Here is a 16,896-nt window from a genome sequence, read left to right as displayed (position 1 = left end):
GCCCATTTTAGCTTTCTTTATAATACCTTCTTGCACATCATTAGATGGACGCCCACATTTTGGAGTATAAGTACCAATTTTACAGAGGGATACAGCTAGGTCTTCCCTAAATTTTACCAACGGTAGCACATTACTATCTCCTTTTTGTTCTTGGATTCTTTTATGAAGAAGCCATGAGTTTACTATAGTAACATCCAACAAATGGTGGAATACTCTCATATACCACTTTCTACTACGCATCTTTATTTTATGACGCCCTAGCAACCCATCTAATAAATCAACACCACCCATGTGTTTGTTGTATACTTGTAAAATATTTGGACAGTCAACCTCCACCCTTTTTTTCTGTTTTCTATCAAACCTACTAACTTTCATAACTGGGTCTACAGCAGCAAATTTTGAGAGTAGACTAACAATTTTTGTATCCTTCCAAGTAACAGCAACAATGTCTGTATCTAGAACATTTGATATGCAATGTGCAGTAGTACCCCTAGGTTGTTTCATTAAATCAGAGTCATCCGGCAACTTCACATTTTTTAACCTATTTCTCTTTACAGTACCCAAAGATAATATATTTCTCTTTTTTAAATATACTAACAGTGGTAAAGTTGTATAATAATTGTCAAAAAATAATTTAAAATTTTGGTTTTTAGGTATAACTCTACCAAGGCGCACAACAACATTAGCACTAGCACCTAAGTCTGGCTCACTTATTTTTGTCCCTTCAGTATTATTCTCCTGACCAGCAAAAAACTCTAAATTATATGCAAAGCCTGAAGCGCCACTGAGAACAAAAAACTTATAGCCCCATTTATGAGGTTTATTTGGCATATAAACTTTATATGAATATCGGGCTTTAGTACTACATATTTGTTCATCAACTGCTAAGTTTTCTTCAATGGGTATGCTACTAAATCTTTTTATCAATGTTTCAATTAGTGGTCTGATTTTACATATTTTGTCTCTGTCAGGGCCGGTAGAAGTTAACGAATTATCATTAAAATGAAGATTGGGTCTTATTTTTTCAAAAACATTTATACTCATTGTGTTCTTTATTTGGTCATTACCTAACACTGGAGACCAATAATTTCTCACATTTGATGTAGTTACTACACTCATGATTATAAGAACACCAATATATTTTTGCAAATCTTCATTATTAATTTTCAAGGGGGTGCTAGAGTTTTTTTGAACACCATATTTATAAGTCTCAGAACATATATGATCCATCAAATCATTTGTAAAAAAATATTTAAATATTTGAAATGGTGTTTCTAGTTCTAGTATATCATTTGGTAAATCAGAATTACCAAGAAAGTTTGTGTTTATTACTGGAAAATTACCTTCAGTCCAAATAACATTTTTTACTTCAATTGGTGGAATGGAAAGTGCTGGTGGAGTGGTGGGTGCAATGGGTGTTATGGGTTTTACTGTTGTTCGAGACTGCCTAGTTTTTTTAGGGTTTGAAATATTTTGTCTTATGGGCATGATTGGTGGTTGAATGGATGTCGAAGGTGATGCCAAATTTATATTATAAGAATTACCATTATCTACATCGGGTTCTAAGACAGGGAATTCAACAGCTTCGTCAAGAACAGTATCAGAAGATAATTGCTGCGATAGTAACTCTTTGGAGGTTGTTATATCTGGTTCATCTAACAAATCTTTATATTCATTGTATAAATTTTTTTGATCATCATCAGAATCACTTTCAAAACCATCTTCGGAATCAGATGGTATATCTAATAAATGCAATATGTAGGTACCCATCATCTAATTTTTTTGCCATACTAAATAATTAATTAATAACACTTAGGTAATACAAATAACAATACTACACATAACAGTACCTATATTTTATAAAATAAATAATAAACCGTAAGATTTTACAAGTATAATAGATATCATGTTACTTTGTGAAATGCCAAACAATTAACATTGATTATCATTACCATGTCAATTGTGTATTATCATGATAACATGATGGGAATGCATAGTGTTGCTCACGTGCAACAAAGTAAAAACTGAACTATTGCAATGGTACGAATCGACAAAATGTCAATTATTTAGTGATGGGCAAAATTGTCTTGGTCTTGCAGCAAGACCAAGACCAAGACTGAGCCTGCAAGACCAAGACCAAAACAAGACCCACACTGCAAGAGTCTTGCAGTCTTGCAATATTTATTGTAATTTTTTTTTAAAAATTTTCCCAGAAAACACGTCATTTAGTGTAGGTTAAAAGAAATAATTTATTAGGAATATAATAAAAACATAATATTTCATTTGATTTACAACACGTTCCAGGAATTGAGAAAATAATGAATTATTGAATTATTGAAAACAAGATAATAAATATTGGATACCACGAATATAAAGTGGTTTTGTGACAAATAGCAATACAAAACCTTAATGGAATTATCTTCCATTTTCGTTTTTTGATTATAATGAAACACAGGACTATTTTAAATTTCCTAAAAGATCTACTCTCCGACGTCAATTAAAGACCGATTTGAACAACTCAGAGCTCGTGTTAAAGATCAGCTGCAAAATTGCTCTTCCAAAATTTCATTTACAATTGATGGCTGGACATCTATAGCTTGTAAAAGTTTCTATGGTATTACAATTCATTTTATAGTTCATGAATGGATTTATCAATCAATGGTCCTTGATTTTATACCCTCTCATGGTAAACACACAGGTCGAGACATCTCTTATATTTTTCACAAATGTTTGGTAGAGTTCAACTTGGAAAACAAAGTTCAAGGCATCACTGTTGACAATGCATCTGCTAACACTAAATTTATGACCGAACTTGAAAAATTGCTCCCAGATTTCGATCCAGAAAATCAACATTTTCGATGCATGGTACATATTTTAAACTTAGGTGTTCAAGACTTGATGAAAAATTTAAAATTACAAACTGATTATGAGATTGAAGATGAAATGGGTAGTGAAAATGAAATGGAAGTGGACCAGGAGATTGATGAAGAAATGGAGAGTGTAAATGAAATAGAAGTTGACCAGGATAATGACGAAGCTATATCTGAGGACTATGTAGTACAGATAGAAGACTCAAGCACTGCTATAATGAAGTTACGTTCTATTTTTAGCAAAATAAAAAGAAGCGAAAAGATGAAAAATAAGTTTCGTTCAATATGTGACACAATGGGTGTATCAAAAACTTTAAGCCCCATACTGGACTGCCCAACCAGATGGAATTCAACTCATGATATGCTTGGGGTAGCATTAAAACTCAAAAAAGGCATTACTACATTAAGCAGTATTTTACCTGAGTTAACAGAATTTCAAATCTCTAAAGATGAATGGTTTATATTTGAAAAAGTTCACAAGTTTTTAATCAATTTTAAAAGTCTCTCAACAAGACTTGGTGGTGAAAAATATACCACAAGTTGTTGTTTCTTTTAATCTTTTAGTTGACAAGATAGAAACTACCATAACACAATTACATGAAAACATTTTAAGAACTGCAATAGACGAGCAACTACTTTTGAGTTTTCAAGCGGCACGAGATAAAATCCTAAAACATTATAAAAAAACAAACTGGATTTACTGCATCTCGCTTATTCTAGATCCAAGGCATAAGGCAGAAACATTTGATTTAACGCCTTGGGGAACAGAGTTAAAAGAAAGTAGTCTGAGGAAATTTGAAGAAATCTATGAGTTATACTTTAAAGAAGAGCCAGTGTCAGAAGTGCCAGAAGAAGAAGACTTAATTGGTAACGATGAAGATATTATAGACTTCAATGCGCTATATTCGACTCCGATCAATTTCACAAATTCTCAGAATAGTAAGCAAGAATTGGAAAAATACATAAGTCAGCCGAGGAGTGCAAGCAGTGTAGACATTTTACAGTGGTGGAAGCTAAATCAATTACAGTTCCCTGTATTAGCTAAGATGGCAAGAGACTTTTTATCGATTTCAGCCACTTCAGTTCCTGCAGAGAGACTATTTTCTAAGGTATCATTAGTTATACGTAAGCACCGGAATAGATTAAGTAACGAATCTGCACAATGGCTACTTTGTATTAACTCATGGTCAAAAAAGCTTTTGTAAATTTACTATTATATTCATAATTTTTTTTTTTAATATTTCTCTTTAATTACAGCTTGTTATAATACATGTTTAGAATTTTGAAGCAACATTTTTTTTTTTTAATTAAATATGTAAAATAATTTTTAGACTATATTATCTTATAATATATTATAATTACTATTAAAATCATTATTTAAATTGTTTTTACAGGATTGGTCCATCATCAATATATTATATCAAAAGAAATTTATAAATTGAATACTACTAGTAAATATATGCATAAAGAAAAGTTTAATTATGATTGACGATTGTTAAATTTTAAAGTAAATATTCTAATTATTTTTACTTATAACTTGTAAGTTATAACAAATACCTACCTATAACTTTTGAAAAATGTAATATTCTTTTTAAATTAACCATAGTAAATTGATAATTAGGTACTATATATTTGTTATCTGGTTCAATAAACATTCAACCAAGTAACAACTTACTTAAAAAATAAAATTAATAAGATTTTTAGATTATAATATAATGGTCTATTGGAAATATTTATTATTATTAATTAATAAACATTAAACATCATATAAATATTTTTTTGTCGAGTGTTGGCTTGCAGATTTGATCCAAGCTGCACAATCTAGATTGACTAGTAACTTTATTGAATAGAAACTTACAAAATACATTTATAAAAAGTTTATTATTATTATGAAAACAAACATAATATTTTTTTAAAAAAAGTGCAACATGAAATAACTGTTATGTTAGAATTTTATATATAAGATAAGCTCTCTCTCTCTATATATATAACTGATATAACTATGTACTAATATAATTATATCTTAGAGATAATAAACAATTAACAAATTCTACAAACTCATAGCATAAATAGGGAAAAAATTTTTTTTTTAATATTGCAAGAGTCTTGCAGCTAGACCAAGACTTGGGGTGCAAGACCAAGACCAAGACCAAGACTATAAACGGGTCTGCAAGACCAAGACCAAGACCAAGACTGCCATAGTCTTGGTCTTGGTCTTGGTTTGACCATCACTACAATTATTTTGTACTCACTGTTTTATAACAGTGTAGGAAACATTTAATAATTTTTCCTGAAGGTTTTATAATATGAAATAACATTGATTTATCGTAATCCAAAAATGCGTACCTCGACGAAAAAATTGATAATGCTGATAACGAAATAAAAAATTGAAATATTTGAATTAATCATTAAAGTATTAATAACAATATTTATTGTATGTACTAAAAAATGAATACATACTGTATTAGATACTTAGATATAAATGTACAGGCATCATTTGGGAAGTATTTTAAGTATTAGAAGCTATTAAAAACATTGTTGCTCACAAGCAACACTATGCATTGTAGGGTTAAATCCTTTAATCCTTCCACAGATAGTGATTTTACATTTGTACGCATGCGCTTACTGTACATTACTGCCGCAGGCAGCGCCTATAACAAATTTTGATTTTTTGAACGTACCTATGTAGTTAAGCATGCAAAATCGATAGTGAAGTCAGAATTTGGCGGTCAGACTTAGTTGTACCTAATTTTAATATTTTATAGTATTTTCATATACACCCGGCGTGGTCACTCAGACAATTAAAATTGACAACATTGGAATCCACTAGATGCATTAACACAGCAAACAATGGTGGTATTAACTCCTGTTTCTCCACTTGTTAAAGCTCCTACTTGTCGTTTACCTTTTAAAGAGATCACTTTTTGAGTTTTTTTGTACTGTAGTAAAACCTGCTTCATCAACATTATATATTGTTCTTGAATTTATTTTATGTTCATCAACTACTTTCTCTAAAATATTAAAAAGATCCATTACATTTTTCTTATTAAAACCTTTAGCTCTGGCCATAGAAATTGCTTCAGGCTGTCTTAAAGTAAGTTGTGAGTTACCTTTTTTATGAATCCATAAAACCATTTTTTTACAGCAGTTTTTTTTTTTTCTAAAAGTATGAACCAGTGAACATTTTTCAGAAATTCAGAATGCTAATTTCCTTATATGCGCTATTGTAAAACCAAAAAATAACGATTCTAAGTGTAAAAGATGGTTTACCAACTGTTGATCCATATTAGCATTGATTATAAATACTTTAGATCGCTCACTGGCCCGTATTTACAAGACACGAAATATTAACCAAAAATGCATGACAAATTAAATTAAATTTGTCATGGAAAAATGTGGCCGTTATAGAGCGCTGTCGTCGCCCATAAGAAACAAATGTGCGACGACAGCGCTTCATATATAATACCGGTGCAGTCGTCTGGTGCTACTACTGGTGCTCAGACCAGTCATGCAGTCGACTGCGTAAACGAAACCGTACCTTTTAACGGACACATCCATTTTTCGTCAATATTTCGCGTCGCGTAAATAAGGGCCAGTGAGCGATCTATAGTATTTATAATCAATGATATTAAGATCAAATACTGCCGGTCTCCCAAATGATTTTGCAAGATTGTATATCTGTGCAGTTTTATAGGACCTTTACAGATCACTTGTTGTATTTTCCTCTTTTCGACATTATTACTTATATAGGTAAAACTATAAATTATGAAATCTGTAATGGTCCAAAATAAACAACTTTATAATATTACGAAAAACTCTTTACTTACTTAATAACAGCAAACTTTATTCTTAAACAAATCAAATCGATTACAGTTAATATTTTTTATGTTATCACTTTCTAAAAAGGGTGGAAAATAACATCAGAAACTCGAATTTTTTATAATCTGTTGATAATCCAAGTGATAAATGATAAAAACGTGTTTGGTGACTCCATTACCTGACTATCCCCTACATTAGAATTTATACAATAGGGTATGTAACCTAACCTATGTAAGGTTGAAACAAAAACATTTCATGATACAGCATCAGTATTATATTCTGATGATTATATCTGATCATATCAGATTTAACTGATCTCTCATTTACTCCGACAATGGTCTTGATATTCTTATATGTTTACATTATTAATACGGCCATGTTCCATTCCACAGTAATAAATCATCATTTAAATATTAATATTATTAGAATAGTTCTAATTTCTTTTTAATCTTTGGATAGCGCTGGAAGTATTTGTGCTCAAACGTCGGAACCTGGCTGGTGCACATTCTGCAAAAACAATGCACAAAAATGGGATGTCTCGTTTCAATTCCCGCCCCCCATTTGGTTTTTAGGATAAAGCTTTTAGTTTTTAAATAAGTAAATTATATTTAATATACACATGGTTGGCGGAAGTCATTGTTAAATTATTATAATAATGTTGACAATTTCAAACGAACTAAACTGTTAACAGGTCAGGAATTAGGATCATTAATACGGCTAGGGACTTCATGCCCTATAAAACCTTAAAATATGCATGCATTTATGCACTTAAAAATGATCATATATGCTCTTAAAATTTTTTAATTTTTGAAAAAAAAACATTATATATTACAAACTTATATAGTTATATATTATTAATTATTATTTTGATTGCTTCTTATTTAAACTTGCCTGTAACAGAAAAAAAAACAAACATTTCAAATATAAATGCATATTGTTTTTATAATTTAATATTTTTATAAATCTTACCCAAATGCATTGTGTCACTAAAATTTTTCTTATATTTTCAAAAGTGAATGAGCGGCGATTGTTCGCCAATACATTTTTGTATCTCGAAAACGAACGCTCGACATCAACAGAAGTTACTGGGGTGAATTTATAGAACTTTAAGTTGTTTACATTTTAGTCTTCAAGATTTTCCATAGAATTGTCTATGCCTTCTAAAATATTTGAAATTTGTTCAATAATTTCAAATCCTTTATTTTTTGACAGTACATTTTCCAATTTCTTGTAAATAGCTTTTCCTTTTTCTCCTTGTGGACTTAGCAATTTTTCTTTAACAGTTCTTACGACGGAAATAGACTCAAAGCATCATGTGTTGTTTTTCCAAACGTGTAATATAAGTTGAAAGAAAACTATAGTTTGAAGAAATAAATGCTAAGTTTGCTTTCAAATCTGGGTTGTTAAAAATATCTTTAGCTTTTTTGATACTGCTCGCGTTATTTTCATCTGACTTGTTTATAAAATTTTTTATGACTTCAAAATTTTCACAATAATAATTAGCTGCATCCAACCATGTTCCCCAACGAGTTAAAATTAGCTGTGGTGGCATTGGGATGTCAGGAGCTTCATTTTTAAATCTACAAGATCGAGATGGTGCTTTTAAAATAGGTACTTTTTTTACACTAGATATAAGTTGGTCAACTATGTTAAAATATGAACGTACTTCTTCGGCCACACGATGAAATCCATGTACTATAGGTACATGTTACATGTATCATCTTTGAGTAAAGTGCTTGAATTGCTTTTCCCGATTTCACCATATACGGCGCAGCGTCCGACAAAAATAACAAAACGTTATCATGATGTACGCCTTGTGGCCATAATATATTCATAGATTTATCAAAAAGTTTAAAAATAGTTTAATGGTTTGCCTTTTCTAATTCTTCTGTATTTGACAAAAATATCTCACTTGGTCCGTCAGTACGTAAAACTCCTATAATAATATTGGCTACGAAGCGGCCTTCGACGTCGGTCGTCTAATCAATAGATACCCATATTTTGTTATTTGATACGCAATTTCGTATGTTTGCTAAAGTACCTTGATAACAGTCATCTACATAGCCTTTGCGAAGAGTGGCCTCTTTTGGAATTTCTTTTCCTGTATATTCTTGTAAAAATGATTTAAATTTTAAATTTTCTATTTTGTATAAAGGAATATTAGTAAATAACATAGCTTCACATAAATCTTTGTTAAACTGACATTTTTTAGTTGGCGGATTAAATTCTAGAAGCTGTTGACTTTTTATTGATTTATCAATACGGTTTACTGACTTAATATGTTTTTCGGTTTTACGTTTTTCAGCACTAACTTTAACTTCACAAAGTTTACAAAACAGCACTGAGTGATCAACTAAAAACACTGAACTACCGAATTCTGAAACATACGACTGTAGGCGACTAGATGAATTTGCCTTTACTTAATGTATTTTTGTCTTTAATTTTAAACTTTTATTCACACAAGACGCAACTACGGAAGACAAACACACATACGATACGAATAGACGAATTGACATCAACTGACCGTATTCGGCGTATTCCTTATCGACCAATTTCACAACACACAAATAATTGGGAAAATACACGGTATAGCGATTATTTAATCATTTTAATCTATTTTTATCCAATTTCTAGAAAATTCATATATTAAATATTCTTTAGTAGGTACCACTACCTATGTATAAAATATTTTTCTCTGTTATGCATGTATTGTTTTAAATTTGTTTAAATAAAATATGTGAAATATGCACTTAAAATAAAAATACAACTGAATATGCAAAATATGCAAAATAAAACTGATTGCTTTAAACTCCTAGTACTATGAAACAAATTTCTATATTACTTAGCTATGTTTTGAATGATTATTGAAAAACATGCAAACTCCTATAAGTCCTTAGCCCTAGTTATGACTTATTATAAAATATTAATATAATAAATTATAATATTATTACTATCATAAATTATTCATATAAATTTCCAACGATAAACGTCGCAAGTATAGATACGATTATAAAGTCATATAAATTTCCAACGAAAAAAATCGTAAGTACAGATACGACTAGGTACAACTTCGTTCTAAAGGTCGTATATAGTTAAAAAACACGATCATGTGATATTTTTAAAAAAAACTATAACATAATATTTAGAGTCAACTAATTGGTGATAGAAAATAATGCATACCAAAATTTTAGAAATTAAAACAGAATTAGAATTTATATAACCATCATAGTTTTGCTCCTCCTGAAAAGTTGTGAAAATAGAGTCAGTGTTGAAAATTACTAGTCAATAATGATAATGCCTGATTTAGTCCGGAATTAACGTCAATAGCTAGTCATTGATGACAATTCCTAATAAAAGAAGGCATTGATGATAAATAGAGATATGCTATACAATTCTAACCAAAAATTAAATTTGTTTCGTGATATAACAATTTAGAATTTGTAATTTTTATTTTGCATTTTATTGCATTTTTACGTTCATTTGGTGCATTTAAACTAATTTTTGTTTATTTTTAGCTTTTTTAATATGTGTTGTATAGGTAAAATAATAATATTTATTTTAAAAATAAATTTTTTTCGCTCATCTAAGTACATTTTTTGGTCATTTTCAAGTTAATTTTTAAAATTTTAAGGTCATTTTTGCATTTTTTTAGTGTATTTTTTAGAATCCTAGCTCTAAATTGATAACACTAAAAATTAAGTTGAAAATCGAATTATATATTTTATTACTTATTAGCTATTTAGGATAAATCATAATCTTAATCTTTATAATAATAATAATAATAACAATATATTATAAATTATAATACTTATTAGCGATTTATTATAAATCATAATCTTAATCTTTATTGTTACCTACATGGTAAACTACTATGACACTTTGAATTACATAATCTAGTAAATGCACGACAAACACATCTATTGGTCTTACACTGTGTTCTAAGCCAAGTGACCGACCCGCTCTTCTCGAGGTCGCGGTCAGAACCTCTCAACGCCCTAGTCCCCGGAGGTTTCCGTGCGTCCGCGCCCCGGGCGCCAGCCCCGACTTGGCCTATTCCCTTTTAGTCGCCTCGTACGACAAGCAGGGAATAATGATGCGGAATTCTGAACGCCCCCCGCAGCAGGGCCGAACTCCTCGTCCCCGGCGTATGAGCGTGTCTCACAGCTTCTAACGCTTACTCCATACGCACTCATTCGAGACACTCCGAGTGCAGCGCCATCCGTCTCTGACGGTGGCAGCGTCCTAACCCATAAGATCAACTGTCCTTATTTTGTTTTCATCGGTCTGATCTGTTTGTTAAAGCGTCTCTTGTGAAGGTTGCCATTGCTTCGTAGGTTTTCTTGCTCTTGAGGAAAGCTCCATCTGCTGGAGGCCATACGACGCCTTCCTGTCTCAGGGCACGTTTGGGTTTCAGCCGGGCAACTTTGGTTCTGGGACAGAACCTCAAAACATGATTGACGGTTTCAGACTTCCGGTTACAAGCGCATATAGGGTCCGGAACCAGCGTGAAGCTGTGGAGCTTGGCTCTGAAATCCCCGTGTCCGGTTAGTTACTGAGTGGTCCAGTGGTCCAGATTCATCGGTATGTTGCACCTATACTTTACCGAAGAAATCATCTTCTGAGTCCAACTGCCCTTCTCAGTTGCTTCATATCGGGTCTGCCATTCTGTCATTAAATCATCAGTCCTGTCTGCGAAGGCTTCCGCTGTTATCATAAGATTTGAGTGCGCCCGCTTTAGGGCCTAGAATTGTATTTCCAAATCGAGGGGTAATGTGCCTGCCACTGCTGCTAGGCAGTTCGTTGACGACGTTTCATACGCGCTTGTAAAAACCTATCAGTGGGGCCTTTGCGCGGAGAGTAATTTCTTTTGGCTTTTAACGAGCTTGGTGCCATCAGACCAAATCTTAGCCGCATAGGTGATCCTTGGCAAGAACCGCCTCTGTATATGGTCCTGGCTGCTGATCTATATAAATATCATGATATTTCGTAGTTTTATCAACATTTCCGTATTATATTAGACAATGTTTAAAATCCTTATCGAAAAAAATATCGACACCGCGCTTTATCGGTGATCGATCTGATTATGAAACATAGCTATCTATATTATTACTTATTAGTTATTATAGTATATAATATGGTAAATCCTGTTTTATGTTATTGTTTTTATTGCTTATAACTTATAATAAAATTGATTATACAGAACTATCGTAGCTGATATCGTTATGGTCACATCCCGAAAGTGACTGTACACTGTACAGTACTGTTTGTGCATTGAAGTAGTGAATAGTAACGTAATAACTAATAACATTGTTTTTTTTTTCAACAATCTCCTTAAAAATGTATTTAAATGAAATGCTCATAAAATGTGATAACGCAATTATATTATTAATTGAATCGAAACGTAACGACAACAACTTTTTTTTGAATAATGAAGAATATTGTGAACGAATCGAAGAAATAAAAAAATCTAAAATTACACTATCTACGGCTGGAGTAAAAAAGTGTACAAAAGACTATAGGAATGTTCGTAAGTACGATATTCTTATTATCAACGGTAAAGATCGTCTTATTAAAACTATAACCAATACGTCAGAGGGTGTGCGTTATTATGTAAAAAATGAAGAGTTGTTAGATATAATTCATTCTACACATACAGCAATCGGTCACGGAGGCCGAGACCGAATGATGGCTGAACTTAAATTAAAATACGCGAATGTGACAAAGGAAACAATAATGGTTTATTTAAGTCTATGTTCTAATAGCCATAAAAAATCTTCGAATCCAAAAAGAGGGCTTGTATCAAAACCTATTTTACATTCGGCATACAACTCACGTGCTCAACTAGATTTAATAGATATGCAATCACAGAGCGTAAATGATTTCCAATTTATAATGAATTACCAAGACCACCTAACAAAGTTCGTTGTACTTAAACCATTAAAAACAAAACGTGCGGAAGAAGTTGCACATAATTTACTAGATATTTATACAACATTTAGAGCACCAGCCATACTGCACTCAGACAATGGAAGAGAGTTTGTTAATAATACTATAAACGAACAGCCTTTAACTTTATTTCTAAATTCCAAGGTTTTACGAGATGCCACTGTAAGACACAGTGTAAGACCAATAGATGTGCTTGTCGTGCATCTACTAGATTATGTAATTCTAAGTGTCATAGCAGTTTACCGTGTAACAATAAAGATTAAGATTATGATTTATAATAGCTAATAAGTATTATAATTTATAATATATTATTCGATTTTCAACTTAATTTTTAATGTTATCATCAATGTCTTCTTTCATTAGGAATTGTCATAAATGACTAGTTATTGACGTTAATTCCTTACTAAATCAGGCCTTATCGTTATTGACTAGTCATTGTCAACACTGACTGAATGTCATCTTTTCCGGTAACATATACATACGGGACGGCCGCGTGTGGAAACTTTAATAGTTGTTACGGTTTTTTTCGAGACCCGATTAAGTTTTCCGACATTTCAAAATCGGGTACGTATACATCAATATTATACGCACAAATGACCTTTTTTTCTTGTCAGTATTATCAAAATTACGTTTCAAATACACAAAACAATATAGGTAGTATAAACATGAAATCTATATAAAAACATTTTAACCAAGTAATATAATTAATCTACACACACATGCCAACATAATTTCCGTTTTATAATTTCAATACAATGATTATTGATAAATATAAACGATAATATTGTACGAGCAATCTCCCGATACCGATTTCATGAAAATCCCATCCAAAAATAGTCGTTACTGTTAACTCCCCTAGATGGCGGCGTATGTGCTTGATGATATCTAGAAGAGATGTTAGTTTTGATATTGTTAATTAATTGTTTTGTCACTAGTTAGTTGGTCGCGCGTTGCGTAGCGATTGGTGACCCGCGCCGTTGCGAGGTTGACCAGACGTTATCCGATTGCCTCATTTACTTAATAAATTGTTGTTATTCTAAGCCTTTACAAACATGTGTTTAATTCTTCTCGTAGGGAAAGTTAACATTACGTAGTTATTAAATAGAATTATATCTTACTTTTTTTTTTCGATAGATATAGTGGTACTGTAGAGTACCGACGGGAAATAACGTAGGTACAAATTGTTTCATATTGATTTTATATATATTTTAAAAGTGATGGTACTTATATGTACCGTCGGTCGACAAAGGGTTAAGGTAATAGGTAACTGGTAAGTATATGGTTATTTTAATTTAAGTTTACCTATAAAGGTCATTATTATTTTATATGTATAGATTATAGACTCCAGTTACAAGTTACAACATAATAATAATATTATTGATAAATTTAAAATTTTTTTACCTGGACTTTTTTCAATAACATTTTTATGAATTGCGCTTAGAAAATTTCCATTGGTATTATATGAAATAATTGCAGCTTGAATACGTGTATTATATGATTGTTTTAATGAAAAGTTTATTCGCTTTCCTGCGATGAATTTATTTATGATACTATTAAATTGTTCACACACATTATTAGTAACATCGAGTATAAGACTAGCAGCATTTTCTACCACTCTTTTCAAAATAGATAAAATCTCCAGCATCATACCACATTTCTCTGTAGCTGGTACATGATTCTCAATATTCTTGGGTATTTTACAAAAATAAACGTCACAGTTTTTATGCTGGCCGAAAATATGATAGGGACTGTTTAAAATATCCTTTTCAGACCTTAAACATATAAAAATAATTTTGATAATTTTTGATTATTATAATATCTAACTATTTACCTATTTACTATTCTACGAGAAAAAATATAACAACCTTTTATTCTATCTGCTTCACTTATATCCAACTCCTTACGATATTGAATAGCTTTTCGAATAGCCATGCTAAATTTAGTTATATTTTTCGTAATTATATATCTTAGATAAGTCGGATATTTTGTACTTTTTGTTAGAGCTGATAATTTGGTACTGTAATTCCTTAAAATGTGGTTACGACATTATATTTTTTTAACTAATTGATGAGAGCCATAGGGAACTAATTTCAACAACCGTTTCGAAACACTACTGTCTCCATCACCTGTAATTTTTTTTTTTTAATTATATTTAATGTTGTACAATTAATTAATTACAATATTACCAATTAATCTTTTAAACTTCAAACCATGTAATTCGACACTTCTTACACACCCCTCAGCTATACCATCAGCTTCCATGCCAGTCGAAGTTTTATCCCTGTTTAAAAAACATTTATGATCTCTAAAGCCGCGTCCACACCTAGCAAACATTTGGGGAAACATTGTTTGTTGAACGTTTGCCCAATGTTTGTCAAACGTTTGCCAAATGTTTTTTAAATAGTTTGTCAAAGTAACAAACATTTTATTTGTTCGCTTAAATGTTTGCTCAATACATAAATCTACAGTTTCGATTATGGCGTCTCTAGAGCAAGTCATGTGTGTAGGAGCTGCATTCATAATTATTCATAACCACTATAAAAATAAAATGAAGTATAGAAGTAAGAGACGATGGTGGGTAAGACAACTACTACAACGTCGAAAAACTTATAGTGGTGAGCGTTTCATTTTGGATTTACACGCAAGTGATTTGTTTAATAATTTTACAAGAATGTCAAGTACCGATTTTGAGTTTTTAATAAATTTAATTGGACCCAAAGTTGCAAAAGAAAATACAAATTTTCGTGAAAGTATTTCAGTATCAGTTCGCCTAGCAATTACTTTAAGATTTTTGTCTTCTGGTGAATCATATCATTCTTTAATGTACACATTTAAAGTATCCAAACAATCAATATCAGAAATTGTACCAGAAGTATGTGAAGCATTAATATCTGGTCTTAAAAACTACATCAAGGTAAGAATAATTTTAAATTAAATAAATTTTATACTGTAACATAAAGATACAATTATTATTGAAACACACTGTATTCACTATCAATTGGTTTAGTACCTATCGACACTTAATAAAAAAAAATTTTAAATTAAATTTTTAACAGACAATGTTAGTCATACCGAAACCTAACTACTTAAAAATTGTTCACAAAAATTTACAGTAAAAATAAATGTTGTATAGTATATTTTATAAATTCTAAATATCTTTGAAATGTATTTCAGATGCCAACTGAAACAAATGAATGGTTGAAAATATCTGCAGATTACGAGGAAAAATGGAACTTCCCGCACTGTTTAGGTGCTTTAGATGGGAAGCACATACTATTACAAGCACCTATCAACTCTGGAAGTGAGTTTTTTAATTATAAAGGCCACTTTAGCATAGTTTTGATGGCACTGGTTGATGCGAATTATTCATTCATTTACATAAATGCTGGATGTCAAGGCCGCATATCCGATGGTGGAGTCTTCAAAAATACTGACTTATGGAAACGTTTAGAAAATAAATCCCTTAATTTACCTGAACCAATAAGCTTACCTGGTAGAGATAATCCTGTACCCTACGTTATAGTGGCCGACGATGCATTTTCACTAAGTGAAAATGTAATGAAACCTTACCCTGGACATCAAACAAAAGGAAGTAAGGAGAGGATATTTAACTATCGGTTAAGCAGAGCACGACGAGTATCAGAAAATGTATTTGGTATAATGAGTTCTATTTTTAGGGTACTTAGAAAACCCATATTATTAAGTCCTGAAAAAGCAACCTCAGTTACTCTTGCATGTGCTTACCTGCATAATTTTCTAAGAGCTAGCAAATCATCAAAAAACTGTTATACTCCACAAGGAAGTGTTGACATTGATGATGGCTCTGGAGAAATTACACCAGGAACATGGAGAAGACAGTCAGAAAACTCTTCATGCTTACCACTTCAACGAATTGGACGTAAATCAGGAGAAAATTCTAAAGCTATTAGATATGAGTTCGCTACATACTTCACAAGTGAAACCGGAAGTGTTCCTTGGCAAGATAAATATGCATAAAGGCAATGCAATAAAAAAAAGAAATACGTATTTTTCACTTAGTAAATATAATTTAATTTTAATAACTAAAAATTAATGTAAATGTAATTGTATTATATAAAATTATTATGTTTAAAAAAAAAAAGAAATACGTATTTTTCACTTGGTAAATATAATTTAATTTTAATAACTAAAAATTAATGTAAATGTAATTGTATTATGTAAACTTATTATGTTTAAAAAAAAAAAGAAATACGTATTTTTCACTTGGTAAATATAATTTAAT

General features: G+C 31.1%; 3 protein-coding genes and 1 pseudogene across 3 annotated transcripts; 3 read left to right on the top strand and 1 right to left on the bottom strand.

Moving 5' to 3' along the window:
• Positions 1-1,953: 1,953 nt before the first annotated feature.
• LOC132950469 (uncharacterized) lies at positions 1,954-4,075 on the top strand. Its single transcript, XM_061021961.1, has 3 exons — positions 1,954-2,017; positions 2,636-3,391; positions 3,435-4,075. The coding sequence occupies exons 1-3, from the start codon at positions 1,954-1,956 to the stop codon at positions 4,073-4,075; spliced, it is 1,461 nt and encodes a 486-aa protein (XP_060877944.1).
• Positions 4,076-12,026: 7,951 nt separating this feature from the next.
• LOC132950463 (KRAB-A domain-containing protein 2-like) lies at positions 12,027-12,920 on the top strand. Its single transcript, XM_061021948.1, has one exon. It carries the CDS (start codon positions 12,027-12,029, stop codon positions 12,918-12,920), a length of 894 nt encoding a protein of 297 aa, XP_060877931.1.
• Positions 12,921-13,938: 1,018 nt separating this feature from the next.
• Positions 13,939-14,897, bottom strand: LOC132934263 (uncharacterized; annotated as a pseudogene).
• A 409-nt stretch (positions 14,898-15,306) lies between these two features.
• On the top strand, positions 15,307-16,631 carry LOC132950456 (putative nuclease HARBI1). The gene is made up of 2 exons (XM_061021934.1): positions 15,307-15,549; positions 15,810-16,631. Exons 1-2 carry the CDS (start codon positions 15,307-15,309, stop codon positions 16,629-16,631), a joined length of 1,065 nt encoding a protein of 354 aa, XP_060877917.1.
• Positions 16,632-16,896: the final 265 nt, after the last annotated feature.

This window comes from Metopolophium dirhodum, chromosome 1 (assembly GCF_019925205.1).
Source record: "Metopolophium dirhodum isolate CAU chromosome 1, ASM1992520v1, whole genome shotgun sequence".
NCBI classification, from domain to species: domain Eukaryota; kingdom Metazoa; phylum Arthropoda; class Insecta; order Hemiptera; family Aphididae; genus Metopolophium; species Metopolophium dirhodum.
This window is presented reverse-complemented; position numbering and strand designations above follow the sequence as displayed.

What these genes read in the sequence shown, in the direction of transcription:
- LOC132950463 (XM_061021948.1), top strand. Translation starts at nt 12,027, where the DNA reads ATGTATTTAAATGAAATGCTCATAAAATGTGATAACGCAATTATATTA.
- LOC132950469 (XM_061021961.1), top strand. Translation starts at nt 1,954, where the DNA reads ATGTCAATTGTGTATTATCATGATAACATGATGGGAATGCATAGTGTT. An exon ending in TGTTGCTCACGTGCAACAAA is followed by an intron (nt 2,018 to 2,635) that starts GTAAAAACTGAA and finishes TTCATTTTATAG; the next exon opens with TTCATGAATGGATTTATCAA. An exon ending in TCTCTCAACAAGACTTGGTG is followed by an intron (nt 3,392 to 3,434) that starts GTGAAAAATATA and finishes TTAATCTTTTAG; the next exon opens with TTGACAAGATAGAAACTACC.
- LOC132950456 (XM_061021934.1), top strand. Translation starts at nt 15,307, where the DNA reads ATGTCAAGTACCGATTTTGAGTTTTTAATAAATTTAATTGGACCCAAA. An exon ending in GTCTTAAAAACTACATCAAG is followed by an intron (nt 15,550 to 15,809) that starts GTAAGAATAATT and finishes AATGTATTTCAG; the next exon opens with ATGCCAACTGAAACAAATGA.